At 40.5% G+C, this 15608-nt stretch overlaps 1 protein-coding gene across 1 annotated transcript in view; it reads right to left on the minus strand.

Annotated features, from left to right (window-relative positions):
* Window positions 1–5622, minus strand: part of chsy3 (chondroitin sulfate synthase 3) — a 277952-nt gene extending 272330 nt beyond the window's left edge. The window contains exon 1 of the mRNA XM_068030171.1: window positions 3947–5622. Within this exon, the coding sequence (XP_067886272.1) occupies window positions 3947–4855 (909 nt within the window). The 5' untranslated portion in view covers window positions 4856–5622. The remainder of the gene's footprint in view (window positions 1–3946) is intronic.
* Between the last annotated feature and the right edge of the window lie 9986 nt (window positions 5623–15608).

Genomic DNA, 15608 nt, shown 5'->3' on the forward strand with positions numbered 1-15608 from the left:
TAGTAGTACTAAACTTGAGTAGTGCTAAAAAAGAGATACATGCTGTTGAAGCTTTTTGTCTTGCACTCATCAGGACAGATGCAAGAATGCCAAATTTCAAAGGGAGAAACAATTTATACTGCATAAAAATAGAGTGGTGATTGGTTGGCAAGTCGACTGATTGGTCAAGGCTTTGCCATGGAGGATGCACCACGGAACCATTGACCCCACATTTTGTTTAAAATCAAAAAAGTCAAAACACCTGGACATGTTCCTTTTTCCTGCATAGGACAGGTCCCTGCTTATGAACATATGTAGTTTCTAGCAAGCATAAGTGAGCCTGACTGATAATTTTAAATTGGTTGTTAGTGTAATTCTTAGCACACTCAGGATTGTTCAGTAAGTGCTGTCCAATTGCAGAATCAAAAAATGGTAATGATGAAACACTCCTGCTTCGCTCTTGCAGTTAGAGCCTGAGGGTTAGAGTTTCCACTTGTTATTGCTAGTAACATCAGCTCAATCCAAATGAATTTGGCCAAAGCAGTCAAAAGATTGAGGAATTTTAACCCTGTAAGGAGTGCTCAAAACCAGTTACGTTTGTTTTTTCCACCATCTTTTACCCTCGTTTAAAATTCAATTTGCTCGGATCAGGCCTCTGCCGCCAGGTCGACATTGTAATTGGTAGTATTGCACTGGATCAGGTACACAGGCACTAGTAGGCATTTTGAAAGATTTTTATATCAGAAAATATCTAACTTACTAAGAAACTGACTAGTTATGCCAATGAAGCTTGTAAGTGACCCAGTATGTTTTTTAAAAAAAAATCATCTTCAGTGATTTTAAATCAGGTTACTCACAGGTGGTGGACTTGATAAAAATGTTTAATTTTGCTGATAAACCTATTTTCAGCTGTGTTAATAAAACTGTGCCAGGGTAGCACTCTTAAATACATCAAGGAACACATTATAATGGAAGGAAACAAAAAACAGATGATTATGATCTATTATGCTGCCCAACGGCACTGGTCCATGGGAGATTTTAAGTTTGCGATTCAAAATAATTTTAAGATTAAACTGTAAATGCAATTCCAAGTGCATTTTGGACACTATTACCCAATATTGTCCAAAGCAGAAACTATACCCCATTATACCATCCTGATAAATGTGCTAGTGTCTTGAAACACAATTCAGGCTAAATTATTTTGCATATTCCCTGACATGTCACAGTTAAATAAAATGTTCCTTATAAGTTATTGTAATTAGTCATTAAAATTGTGCCCAAATATAAACATTAGCAACTGAAGCATGGCTTTTTAATCACTGGAAATAAAGATTGTAGAATATGACAGATTATTGGATGCCTATAAATACCTAAGCCATGATGAAATTAAACCATCAAACACATTCTGGAGCAATGTCCTTGATTAGGTTTTTTTCCTCCACACATAATAATCTATACTTCCTTTCCCTCACAAAGAAAACTACCATGTTGCTTACTGACTATCAAATAGAGCACCTGTTGTAAGGGACAGGTCAACTTTGTGATATGTGTGTGCTTCATCTCAAAGTTTAAAAGCTTTAGCAGGTAGAGTACCAAGAAGTCAGTGGCAGGCTGCTCTGGGCCTCAAAATATTTTGCTGTTTGGCTGCGAAAACAATACCACAGTGCTACACCATGAGTGGTGAATATCACGTGCCTTAAAACAAAACGTTTAAACTCAAGAGTCAATATTTTACAAGACAGACATGAAAGTGACACAGGATACTCATTATCAAGACAAGTGATTGCACTTTGTGACTTTTGCTATGATCAATATTGATGCCTCATAGAACTGATTTTCCCTCCTCCTACAGGAGACACTATTTCACAATAGCTAAGAAAAAGCCAACAAGTTAAGAGTGGAGGGATCAGCCCTGCATCACAACATTCAATGGCAATGTGCCAACTTTAAATTTTAACCATCTCCCATCAATTAAAGCTTAACCAAACAGCTTGGTGGATGCAGAAGTTAGCAGTGTTCCTCTTAAAATTTTAATTGAGGGGTACTGTGCACAGAGAGGGAAAAGTAATCACCTTAAAGGTACAGCATGATATAGCAGCTGCAATATTACTAATCATGACTCAACAGAAATTGAACTGTAACTCATCCAAACTAAAGATTTAACATTCTTAAACTATCTACATTTAATACATAACCTACAGATGTATATGCAGTTTGGTGGTTGTTTGGACAGATTCACAGCTTATTCAGATCAAGGGTCAAGGATCAAAACAAAGCTTACACGAAAAAATTGGTTTTAAATTCAAAGACACAAGTCGCAAGCACGCAAAATATCGCACATATTTTTGCCTTTGGTCTACTTTTCTTTATTGACAAAACAGAGGGGATAGAAGTGTTTCAAATTTTGCTAGGTTGGGAAAAAATTGGACCAGAGCAAGATTTTCTGCTGTGTACAGAATTTAAGCACAAGAAATCATATTTAAAATCGTAAGAAATATAGTTTTTTTTAAATAAAAAGGTGGTAGCTCTAGCAGCACAGTGGCAGAACAAGAATTTTTAATGAGTTAGACAGGTCACCAACAATGGGATTCAGGCTTATTAGGAATGCACCAGAATTCTGTGGATGGGTGGGCCAGATGACCATCTGAAATTTTACTTTGCAACTATCTCAAGACACATACTTGTGCATTCTACCAATGATGTTGTGAACCTGGCATTAATCCTTAACACAAAGCTGACCAATGAATAATTAATTATCATGGTCCTGAAAGATCTCTACTGAGTTCAGTTCTGTCACTGCTGTCCTAAGTCCCGGAACACAGCTTTAAGTCTATACTTTAAATTCACTGTTATCTCATACCAAAACAGATTACAAAGTTCATTTTAACCTGTATAGTCCTGTTCCTGTATATATTTTCTCCAAACCATCTACTTTTTAGTGGATAGACCTATTTACAAAGGAAAACCTTAAAGAATTTTAATTTATTAAAATTGCATATTTTAGTTTGCAACTGCTGCTTTAGCAGCCCTCACACAGTTTTCTCCTGAAATTCTAATTCATATCCACTGCAGATAGCAAAGGAATAATCTAAATGCTCAATGAATATGAGCCAAAGTTATACATTGGCAAATTCTGGCGATTTACTTTGACAAACCTTTACTTATTCTGAGGTAATTGTACAGTCAAACACTCCAGAACAACTAGCCTTTAATGGCATGACTGCAAAGTTGCTAGTTTCAGTTAATTTATTACCAGAGGAGAGATCTTCGAGCACGATAGTCTGAAAGTGATCACACAGCCACTTGTATGAGGGCGTTAACATTGAAAGAAAGACAAAACAAACAATATAGAGCAAGAAGAGTTTGCTCATTTTCAACAGCATGACAAGGCAACAGCAAAGTAATTGTTTTGGCCTGTTGAGATCAGCAGCATTATTTTGCATTTATGTCTAGTTAAAACAATGGAAGCCACGAAATAGTTACATGTCAGCATTGACATTCTTGGCCTTTGTGTTACATTGCCCTTATTTTCTTGCATACATTTTACTGTAAGCTACCTTTTCCCATCAGGTTCAAGTTAAATTAATAAGTTGGGGAAAGCAACATATTTAGATAATACTGCTAAAGTGTGCCCCTATTGCAAACGAAATGGAAAAATAATAATGCTCTCGTTTCATTTTATAACTCCTACCTCCAATCCATCCCCAACCCAAAAAAAACTACTTTTAATTTTGCATAACACAATTTGGTCAAAATAATGTTTAATATGGACCTATCTAACGGAGACAACATAATTGAGTATTTTGGGACAAGTTTCAGAAATGATATAGTAAAAGTGCTGAGAGTAGTGATTTCCAGCTACCAGACTGGAGTAACCCCCACCCCAAGCTGTGGAGGGGGAGGAGAGGGGGAGGGGGTGTTGGAAGATGGTGGAGGGAGCTGATCCTCCGCTCCCTGAAGCGCTCACCTCGTAAGACCAAACGCACTGGGTGTTGCCGAACCTCCGCACACAGCGCCCGATCTCCACATCCTCGTGTGTGGTGTACATCTCCCGCAGGCACTCGCCAATGTGCGGCACCATCCGGCGCAGCACCTCCCGGCTGAATATCATCCCGGGACCCCCCATGCAGAAGTTCTCGCCCGGCTCCAGGGCCAGCTTGCCCAGCTCCTCGGTGGTGCCCAGGCCGGTCTGACCCAGGTAGAGGGGCTGGCTGCTATTGAGGGACCTCAGCAATTCCTCCAGCCGTTCCCCTTTGATGTAGACATCGTCGTCAGCCCGCATGAACCACTCGTAACGCTCCAGGTAGAGGTCGTGCATGTACTTGAGCATCATGAAGGACTTCTTCTGGGGAGGGTAGGAGTCATCCACCCCGGGCAAGGAGACCAGGGGGATAGGGACAGGGGTGGGGATGTCCTGGGAGCCCTGGCTGGAGAAGAACTCCACCTTGCCCGGGATGGAGGAAGCCCAGGTCCTGTAGGCAGCCACTGCCCGGGAGTCCAGATACTTCTTGGCCGTCATGACCCCAACGTAGAGGAAACGTTTGCTTCTAGCTCGGTGGCCATTGCTCGCCCTCGCAGCTTCCTCGCCTTCCTCCTCCTCGTCGTCCTCCTCCTCCTGGGTTTGCTCTTCCTTTGGCAGTTTGCTGATGAGGAGATTGTCTTTGTGCCAGCCCAGGCTCCTGGAGCTGCTGCTGCTTCCACCGACCGCTCGCCCAATTCCTGCCCTGTTCAGCAACGAGGAGCAGATGTTGAAGATCTTTTTGTTCTTGCCGTTGATTTCCACCACCCTGGGGACGATGAGCCACGAAGCGGCGGTGAAGCCCAGCACCAGCCCCAGCACAACGCTCAGCCATGGTCTGCGAGCCCTGCCAGCCATGGTCTGCAGCAACACAACCCCCCACCCAGCCAGGAGGGGATCCCACCTGCTTACCTACCCTACCCTCCAACACAGCCCAGGCTCCAGCAACCTACCCCAGCATAGCAAACTGCAGCCTCTTTGTTTAAACAGTCATTAAAAAGCTGAATAACTTTTTAAATAAAAAGAGCAAAATTCATATCTTGGAAAAACAATTTTTTTTTTGCTCCTTGCTACCCAGTTAGTGTCACCAAACTGAAGTCAAGTCTGGCTCCTTTTCTTCCAAGTTGTCACAACCTGAAGTAAGTTATTACATTTCATTGCAGGCGGTTCCTTTTCCATCTTTTGGAAAGATTCACGCATTTTGTTTGGCTTTTCCTTTTGTGCATTGCTTTTTTGTATTTTGAAAAAACAAAAAAAGTTGACGATAATAAAACAAGAAAGGTAGCGTTGTCAGGGCTGAGTGCACAGCCTGCCTCTAAGTCCAGGAGTGGAGCAGCACATTTGCAGCCTGGCTGGCACTCCCACTCTCTGCTCTCTCTCTCCTCCTCTTCTCCACTCTCCCCGCTTCGCCATCTTGTTTACATTTGACGTCAAGGCAAATAACTTTTTCTTCCTTTTCTCCTCTTCCCCCTCTCCTCTCCTCTCTCTCTCTCTCTATTTTCCGGTCTTTCTGCTTCAGACTCGGCTTCCCTTCATTAATATTAATACCGCACTCACAGAGCGCAGCAGCTGAGAGGAAGGAGCTGGGAGCTTCGTGTCAGACTGACAGTCCTACTGTCCATACACGCCAGCGCTGGCAAAGAAAGTACAAAGTCTTTCGCCTGCCTCAGAACTTCACCAGCCCAATCAAATGAGGTGGAGGGCCGGGACATCCGCCCCTAAAGCTGCGCTGGAGCTTCAGAGCTGAGAGAGTTGCTGAAGGAGGAGGCGCTCCTCCAGATTTTGACACTGATGACTTGAGACTGCTGAGAGAAAAGGCAGAAAGCCGGTCGAAGTGATCAAGGTGCTTTTGCAACAATCAGCTGCGCGCCCTGGGTTATAGATATGATTTCTTTTAATTGATTATCAATAATCCCTTTAACAAAGCAAAGATGTGAGAGTATTGATTCTTTTAGTGCGATGTGTTAAAATATTTCAACAAGGCGAACAAGAACATAATAATGACCAGCCTATGATTAATGATGCAGATGATTGCAGAGTGAAATAGGCAACTCCGAAACAAAGTCCGTTAAAAGAAAAAGGAGGAAAGTGACCACCAGGCTTTCAGAAAAGGCTGCATTGGGTTTGCAAGATTGGGAATTCCAAATTTACTTTGTACTCAATACATATAAGATTGATCTGTGGCGTTACTTATGTTTTTTTTAAAGGCAAGTATTTGACTAACTGCATTTCAATGAAAATATGAGCAAGTTGAGCTTCAGCAAAGTGTAAATTCTAAAGGAAATCCTCTTGTCTCCAGAAATTGTTAGGTCAGCTTTCTCCTGCATGTTTGTAAATCTATTGCAACAGCATTCTCATCACACTGATACAGTGAAACCCCTCTCTTAAAGTGACACAATTGAATAGACAAATGGCCTACCTTAGCTCACCAGGATCTCAAAATTACAACACAAGCACAAAATAATTCTCATAAATTCAAATTGTGGTAATCATTTTCCTTTCTCTCAAATCCTGCAAAGTGGTTTCACCTAAGCAGAGAACAGTACAGGATTGAAACCACATATTTCTTTTCTACCAATCTATTAGACTTCAGACAGTCCCTGATGTGAAAGCATATGGTATAGTTTCTTCAGTCACCACTAACCTACCAGAGGTAATATTAAAAAAAAAGACAAATTAGGCATATGCTCCAATTAGTCCAGAAATGTAACACAATCAATTAGACCCACAGGCTATATATATAAAACAGATTTGTTATGGGCAAATAGTGTTTAACTAACTTGCTTGAGTTTTTGATGAGATAACTGAGAAGGTTGATGAAGGTAATGCGATTGATGTGCACATGGACTTCCAAAAGGCATTTGACAATGTGTCAGCAAAGTTAGAGCTCAAGGGATAACAGGGACAATGACAGCATGGATACAAAATTTGCTGAGTGACAGGAAACAGAGCATCGGTGAATGGTTGTTTTTCAGATTGGAGGAAGGTATATAGTGGGGTTCCCCAGGGGTCTTTGTTAGGACCCCTGTTTTTTTTGATACATACTAATGACTTAGACTTCGGTGTACAGGACACAGTTTCAAAATTTGTGGATGACACAAAACTTGGAAGTATTATGAACTGTGAGGAGTATAGCCATAAACTTCGAGGAGATAGACAGGCTGGTGGAGCGAGCGGACAAGGGGTGGATAGAATTTAATGCAGAAAAGTGTGAGGTGATACATTTTGGTACAAAGAACGAGGAGCGACAATGGGCTGAATTTTAGCAGTCCCCTGACGTCAGGGGTTGTGGGCAGGGTGGGGGGGGGGGGGTCTGGAAAATACTTCCAGGAGAGGTCCACCACAGGCCTCAATGCCGGGAAGGCCCTGTCCCATTTTACCAGCGGTGGCGAGGCCACATGGTGGCCCCCTGCTGCTTGGCGATGGAACCTTAATCTAAATATTTAAATACATGCTAATCACTGAATAATTGCTCATTTTTCCATGACGGCCGTCCCACACCGATGTTCCGGCCCGCTGCTGGAAATCCTGTGCCTTCGGATCGCCATTTGAGATCTGAGGCGGAACATGGGTGGGGAGGAGGAGGAGTGAAGTTTTCAGAGTGGGGGGGGAGTGGGTAAAACTGTTACTATTGGCTGAGGGGATGGTAGGAAAGGGTTGAAAGGCAAAGGTAATAAAGCTCAGGGGAACGTCCGGGATGGAAAGAAAAGTTTTTTTTAGGGGGGAGAGGGCAATAAATGAATTGTTAGGTCATTGTTGGGGGGGGGGATGCTGGGAGAGGGGCTTTGATCTTTTATTCAACTTTTAAATGTAAATGTACCATCCATTCCTCTTTAAAAATTACAATTACCTGCAAGGGCTTGAAGCCCTTTAAAAATGATGCTGGCACTTGCGCGGTGGCACCGGACGCTGTTGCCGGAGACAGAGCGCCCGCCCCCTCTACGTCAATGGGGGCGGTCGTTCTGCCCCCTCCATGTTAATGAGCTGCCGCGCGAAGTATCATAGCAGCTCCGCGGCGCATATCTCGTGTGTGTGCTGCGCCATTCTTGAAGCTCGGTGGCGAGCTTTAAAAGTTCAGCCCAATATAATTTAAAGGGTATAATTTTAAAGGGGATGTGGTAGCAGCTATCTGGGCACAAATCATTGAAGGGGCAGGGCAGGTTGAGAAAATGGTTATTAAAACATATGGGATCTTGGGCTTTATAAATAGGACAGAGTACAAAAGCAAGGAAGTTATGAAAAACATTGATTCAGCCTCAATTGGAGTATTGTGTCCAGTTCTGGGCACCACACTTTAGGAAGGATATGAAGGAATTAGAGAGGGTGCAGAAAAGATTCACAAGAATGGTTCCAGGGAAGAGAAGCTGGGGCTGTTCTTCTTGGAGAATAAGATTAAGAGGAGATTTGATAGTGGTGTTCAAAATCACGAGGGATCTAGAGAGAGTCGATAAGGAGAAATTATTCTGGTTGGTGGAAGGATCGAGAACCAGAGGACACCGATTTAAGGTGATAGACAAAAGAAGCAACAGCGACATGAGGAAAAAATATTTTTATGCAGTGAGTGGGTAGGATCTGGAATGCACTGCCTGAGCCTGTGGTGAAGGCAGATTCAATTGAGGCCTTCAAAAGACAACTGGATAATTATCTGAAGGGAAAAATTTGCAGGGCTACAGGGAAAAGGCAGGGGAGTGGGGACTAGGTGAGTTGCTCTTGCAGAGAGCTGGCACAGACATGACAGGCCGAATAGCCTCCTTCTGTGTTTTAACCATTCTATGATTCTATATTATGTATGTATATATAGAAATCACCACTCATCTGTCCCTATGGTTTCATTTATAGGGGATACCAGCTCATTAGTTAACCTATGACAATAGAGAATTGTGGCACGTTCTGTAACATGACAGCACACATCTGAACCCAAAGAGTACCACAATTCTGGCAGTTTAGTGAAGTAACTCATATTGATTAAATTTAAATAATATTGCTTCAATCTTGGAATTTGTAAAACATTGGAACATTGTTTTGTTGTAGGTTATAATGCTTATGTGCATTTTATATGATGTAACATAAAATGATCATTGCAATACACTCAGTCTGATGCATCCAGTATCTTCTTGGAATAAACAGATTAATATGAGCATACTTTATAAATCCACAGCTTATCAATGAGTCATCCAATAACACAAATGTTTAGTGCAATACTAACATAAGCAAGATTGCTAAGTGATACATTGTGCCTGAGCCAATGAGATACAGAATAAAGAATATGGAGTGTCAGTTTAATAACGAGTGAATTGGGGGCTAAATTTTCTACCAATTGAATGGAAAATTCCAAATAAACTGAGCCTGAAAGGCAAGGGAATAGTGCAGAGCCTTTGATAAATGAGAGTTTTTATTTTAGTAATACCTGATGCAAAGTTGTTTATTATACAAAAATCTAATTACCAATATCTCTTAAAAGACGACTTCCAAGTTATTTCTGGAAATATTAGGAATGAACTTTTTGTAGACCTGATAAATTGTTGTGAATCCTCCGCACTTTTGGATCCCAGGACATTCGTTCACCTATCCTTTTCCAAACCAAGCAGCTAAAAATGTGTAAAGATGTGCAAATGTATCTATAATTTTAGAGCCTCCCCATCAAAGGAGCTGAGAATTAAAAAAAAGACAATTACAAGAAATGATGGTACCCAGTGATAATTATATTGGATTAAAAACTATAAAGTGATCTTTTTTATATATTCTCCTATATTCTGCCAATAACTCTCAGAAAATTGATTTGAAATCTATGGTCTGTCTGTCTAGCTATGAAGTGCTGTCTCTGATGAGTTTTTATATTAGAACACTGCCTGACTCAGTTGGAGTGATAAAACAGATTTCTATGAAATTCTAGTTATATTATCACACTTTATATTACAAATCTATATGAGCTCTTTAAAGAGAATCCACTTAGGATGTAACACCTTTCTCACAATATTAAAAAGTGAAGTTCCTGTGGAGTCACCTTTGCAAAACCATGCAATGCACCGCAAAAAGCACAAAAATCTCACAGTCACAACTAATGAACTACATCTTGAAGTTCATTTTAAAAAGTGGAATGAAACAAAGATTTAGCCTTGCTCTCATTATTATGCATAGGCAAAGGTGGAAGGTTATCGGGGGTAGGTGGAAATGTGAAGTAATCAGTTTAGACATGAACTTATTGAATGACAGAGCAGGCTCGAAGTGTCAAGTGGCCTACTCCTGCTCCTAATTCGTATGTTAGTATGATTTTTGTCCTGGATTTTGAGAAAGAATAAACTGGAAACTGAAACTGGGTTCATATTTAAGGATGCGATTGTGCTTACAGAACTATCCATGTTCCCTAAACAGAGATGTTATTAAACTACTTATTAATGACATTTATATGATCAGTTTTTCTTCTTCTTACCCTGATGTTTCCTGCACATGCTGTGCATCTTGTTTATTTTCACCAAATCATCACTTTGCAGTGAGGTATCAGTTAATATTACGTGTAACCATTTTTAAAATGATGAGATTTAAAATTTACACTAAAATGAAAGAAATATTAGGATTAGAGATAGCATGAACAAAAACAATATTTATGTAGTGTGTAAGCTCCAAGACATAGGGGAGATTTTTAATCCCTACAAAACGGATGAGTTTGGCTTGGGTAGTAAGTAAAAATGTAAAAAATATCAAACCCAAACCGAACCCAGCCACTTCCAGTTTTAACAGAATTAGGAGGAGTGCTGGGCAATCAAACTGCTCCCAGGAGACGAGTCACTGTATTCAATATTTTTATGAGGCTGCGTGACTCAGATTTTTTCCTCTGTTCCAGGTTAAACACTGACCTTGGGAAACCCGGCAGCTAAAGGGAAGTAAGAAGCAAGAACAAGAAAGTTCTTTTGCAGCACTGCTTATGGGACAGGAAGAGCAGGAGTGCAATTCCAACCCCCGCCTAGCCCCCGTGATCCTTTCCCCTCTTCCCCGAGCTCTCTGGACACTGCAATCTTCTCCCCTCCTCCCCCAATCTCACTCTCCTCTCCCCCACCCCTCCCGGGATCTCTCCGCATTCCCAAGCTCATAGATGTCTCCAATCTCTGATATCTCCCTCCATCCCCTACGCTGCCCAGCTGCAAGCTGTTGCCACAGGCCTACCTGCCTGACAGCTATCCAGCCTCTCACTCTGACTGGTTGCAGCCAGGAAAACGCGTTTCAAAAATGGTAATCAGGTCCTGCCATTAAATTCAGTAGGATCTGGCCTGGCCCCCGCCACCACCTCACCCCGCTGCTGCCTGGAAATATTGGGGCCATAGGTTCAGAGGGCTGTAAGTGCAAACTTATTCAAATTAATAATTTAGGGAAAACTATCACTACAAGCTGATTTGAGGTGGTGAAATGTGCCTTGCTGATGCATCACCTAATTTCCAATAAGACACCTATTTTGTATCACCTCCACCTGCCTGCAACCCCCCCCCCCCCCCCCCCCCGCCCCCCCCCCCCCCCCCACAATCCCTGTCCCCAACTGCTGTGGCATGACATAAACATTATGTCACTGTTAATGCAGGAATTGCATTGGGAATAATCTGGGCGTGTGTCTTATTAAAGCCTGTGGGTAGAATTCTGTTTTGCACATGATGTCATCCAATTGCATTCATGCCATGACTCATGCTCCAGACCTAATCCTACAGTGAATAGGTAATTCAACCTAGTCACCATTTCCATGATCAGTAAAACATGTAGTTTGTGCAATGTTGTGGGGGGTGGGGTGGGGGAAAGAGCGGGGAATCTATTTCAGAGATTAATTTATTAAACTTTTCAGATGGATTGGCTGTACACATTTTATCATTTGGAAGAAATGTATACAGACAGTTAATCGCCAGATGGATAATTGTTCAGACACAAATATATCCTCAGTGGCAGGAATGCTGTTTTAATCCACACCTTAAATGTGTGGCCATTCCTTCCACAAGTGAAGAAATTACCTCATTAATCTTTCTGCACTGTCTGAGATGTAATTTCAGCATGTTGACACACATGTGATTAAAGATGTTATTAAATCTACTTTTTGCCATTATGCCGTCAAGGGAAAATGGTCATTGAATTTTTTTTTAACTTTCATATAAAATCTTTTCTCTATTTCTATTACTTGATTCATTGATTTATCCTTTGCCTGATGCAGTAAAAACAGTCGCACATGTTCATCGGTTGAATCACACTGGTTACAAAAGAATATGTGAAAGTAACAGAAGATTTAGTACATCTTTAATCTAATTTCACAATCTGCAGGTGTGCCTTGAAAAAAGTGCCTTGTGTCTCAGACCATAAAATAATTGGCTATTTCAAAATGTGTTCTGAAACATCCTAATGAGCTGAATTGTACATCCTGATTGCACTTTTTGTTGTGAAATCTTGAACTTTTAAATGCACAACCTTTAAAATGACAGTGGACATGCCTACAGTTTTCTGTAGTTTTAAGTCTTTTAGTGATGAAATTGTCTGAGAGAAACAATTGCACCACCTAGTGCTTAAGGAGTTACTCGACAATTTAGCGATTGAAACTATTGTTACTATTCTGTTCAGAGGTGCGTAACCAATTATTTTCATGCTTATTTCGCTATTGTGATGAGAAAATATGCAGTTGCGTTATTAAAACTTTGTTTCCTCTGGCTTATAAAACCTTTCTCACTCCAAGCGTTTACTGCTTTTTCCACAGTTCCCTTTATCTATATTGCATTCCATTTCAAAACCCATTGTTACCTGCTGTTTATTTTAAACATGTCCACATTTACCTGCAATACTTGTGGCATTTGCAGATGGACTTGTGCTGGGGTGTCCAAAGTTAAATGAGCTAATGTTGACTAACACCAAAACGTCTCACCTCAAGCACAAACTAGGAAGAATTCAGGCCATCTACAGAAAGAAGAAAAATCTCGGCCTCTACAATCTGGAGAAAGTTGTAGCCCACAAAGAAAATGAAAAATGGGTCTGTTCAAATTTGGAAACATTGGGGCCAGTTTAGTTAGACACATCTTAGAGCCTGTAAAAGTTAGAAAAAATTGGGCCTCTCCAAATGGGAAAAAAGGGTCCCCATCAAATTTAGGGAAATCCGGGCCAACAAAAGTTTTTTTTATTGCAGCCAGCACCCCCTCACCCCACTGAGGAAGTTTCACTGCTTCCCCTCCCCAGGATACATTGCTGGACTTCTCCCCACTGGGATTGCTTCCCAGCTTTCCCTTTCCCCCATCTTTCACCTTGGTCCAATTATTCTGCTGCTCCCCAGTGCTTCTTGACTTAGTCTTGAGTATGAGAACAGGTTGCAGATACTAGGCTTGTATTACCTAGAGAATAGAAGATCAAGTGGTGAACTAATGAACATATTTAAGTTGATTAAAGGATTTATTTGATAGGGAAGATGGAGAGAAACTATTTCTTCTGGTGGGAGAATCCAGGATAGGGGGCATATCCTTAAAAAATTAGAGCTTGGTTGTTCAAGGGTAATTTTAGGAAGCACTTCGTCACACAAATTGTAGTGGAAATCTGAAATTCTCTCTACCAAAAAGCTGTTGAGGCTAGGTCAAGTGAACATTTCAAAACTAAAACTGCTAGGCTTTTGTTAGACAAGGATATGAAGGACTGTAGAACCAAGGCAAGTCAATGGAGTTAAAACACAGATCAACCATGATGGTGGAACAGGTTTGAGGGGCTGTATTACCTATTCCTGTTGCTATGACTCCAGAAAGCAATGTCATGAGAGATTGACCAGTACGAATAGTTTATATTGGAATGAATAAAGACTGGAAAATTGTGCCTCATGCTCCCCGCATTTTCATCCATTACTTAGCCTGAACTATAGGACTCCCAATATCACAATACCATCCACCTCCCAGCAGAATAAGTGAGGGGCATGTTCCAAGGAAGCTTCTGATGGCGCAGTATAACTAGAAGATTCAGGAAGATAAACCAGTTCAGTGAAACTTATATACTCTTAACATTCCATTCTGTTCTGTTAAGAATTTCCTTATTTCCACTTATAGGCTCCATCTTGCAGGCTGGTTGAGATTGTTATCTGATATTGTGGTAATAGCATGGAGGAAACCCATGTCCTACTGCTCCTGTAGCACAGCAGATTAGTGTATTGTATCACCAGACTGTATTCAATACATTCTTAAATGGCACACTGTTCCATGGTTATTATATATTCAGCAACAATCCTGAATGAAAATTTGTGTTTTCTAGATGATTCATTTTACCCTTCTCTTTGTTATTGCTGGAATATAAACTGTAGAATAATAACTAATTTCCTCTATTTATTGATAAGTATAACTGAGCCTTTCCATGCTAAGAGGCACAATTTGTAGTGTTTCCATTCATTTATAATATCTTTGATTAAGTTGACTGGGATTTCTTGAGAGGCTAACAGAACTAAACATAAATATGACTGTTAGCCCACATGGAAAATTTTCAGGGCCATAGAAACCAATATTGTCATGGTTCGAGACAAATATCTGTATTGCAGTCATAACAAAAGTTAGAACAAAGAAAACTGAACCATCACAAATAGAAAACAAATTCAGAGGTTGCACAGTGACAAGGTCAGAAACACTGACAAAAGGGAATCTTACAAAGAAAACCAAGTTCTTACACAAAGAAAATACCGTGACAGTGGAAGAAATCATAACCAAGGGTGGGAAGCTGAATTGAGCACAGCACAATAAAGGCGATTCATGAAGAGATTAATGCCTCCACCTGTCAATCATAAGATTAATTAACACCTCACAGAACAGCACAGTGACACAACGGAAAACATGAAAGGATCGGCCCCAGTCTGCCAATTTGAACGTTGCTACAACTGATCAAGGTTTAAGGACGAATTTCATAATTTTGCTGACCATAATACATTACAAACATTGAAGACAACTGAAGGAGCTTTTCTTCAGCAAACTGACCAACCCTAAATATATATATATAAAACATTTATGAGTACATATGTCTGTGCTTGTGTATACTTAAACCTGACTCTTTCATTTATAGCATTTTGGGAAAACCTTTGCATGTAATTTTTGGTGCTTTCCTAGATGTCTCCTGAAGACTGGTTAGAAAAATATCTAGAAGCTCAATTTATAGGTCAAGGTCAAACACTGCAGTTCAGCTGCAGTAAATTTGACTCAATAGCACCACCTAGAGGGAAGACAGGTCAACTGTGCAATGATAAAATTATATCTGAAATAAAACTTAATTCCTCCTTTCCTACGAGTTGCTCTGAACTCACAAAAAATGTTAATTATATAATAGGATTCAAACATGTATTGTAAACTAAGACAGTGAATCAATAGCAGAAATTAACTTACCCCAATCACCTTCTGTAAGGCAAATGGCATTCTTCAGTATTACTGAATAAACTAGTACAAGCTAAAGAAAATCTAAGGAGATTTGCCTAGAATAAGTGAGAATCATAGATATAAATGTAATGAGGGAAATCTAACTACATTGGAACATTTTCTAATGTGCTGTAAAGTCTTACATTAAAATTGGAAATCTAATAATTCTAGTCAATAATTCTGAAAGAATAGCTTTATGGCACATTTACAGCACCACCCAAGTTACA

The sequence above is a fragment of the Heterodontus francisci genome, chromosome 4, assembly GCF_036365525.1.
Source record: "Heterodontus francisci isolate sHetFra1 chromosome 4, sHetFra1.hap1, whole genome shotgun sequence".
NCBI classification, from domain to species: domain Eukaryota; kingdom Metazoa; phylum Chordata; class Chondrichthyes; order Heterodontiformes; family Heterodontidae; genus Heterodontus; species Heterodontus francisci.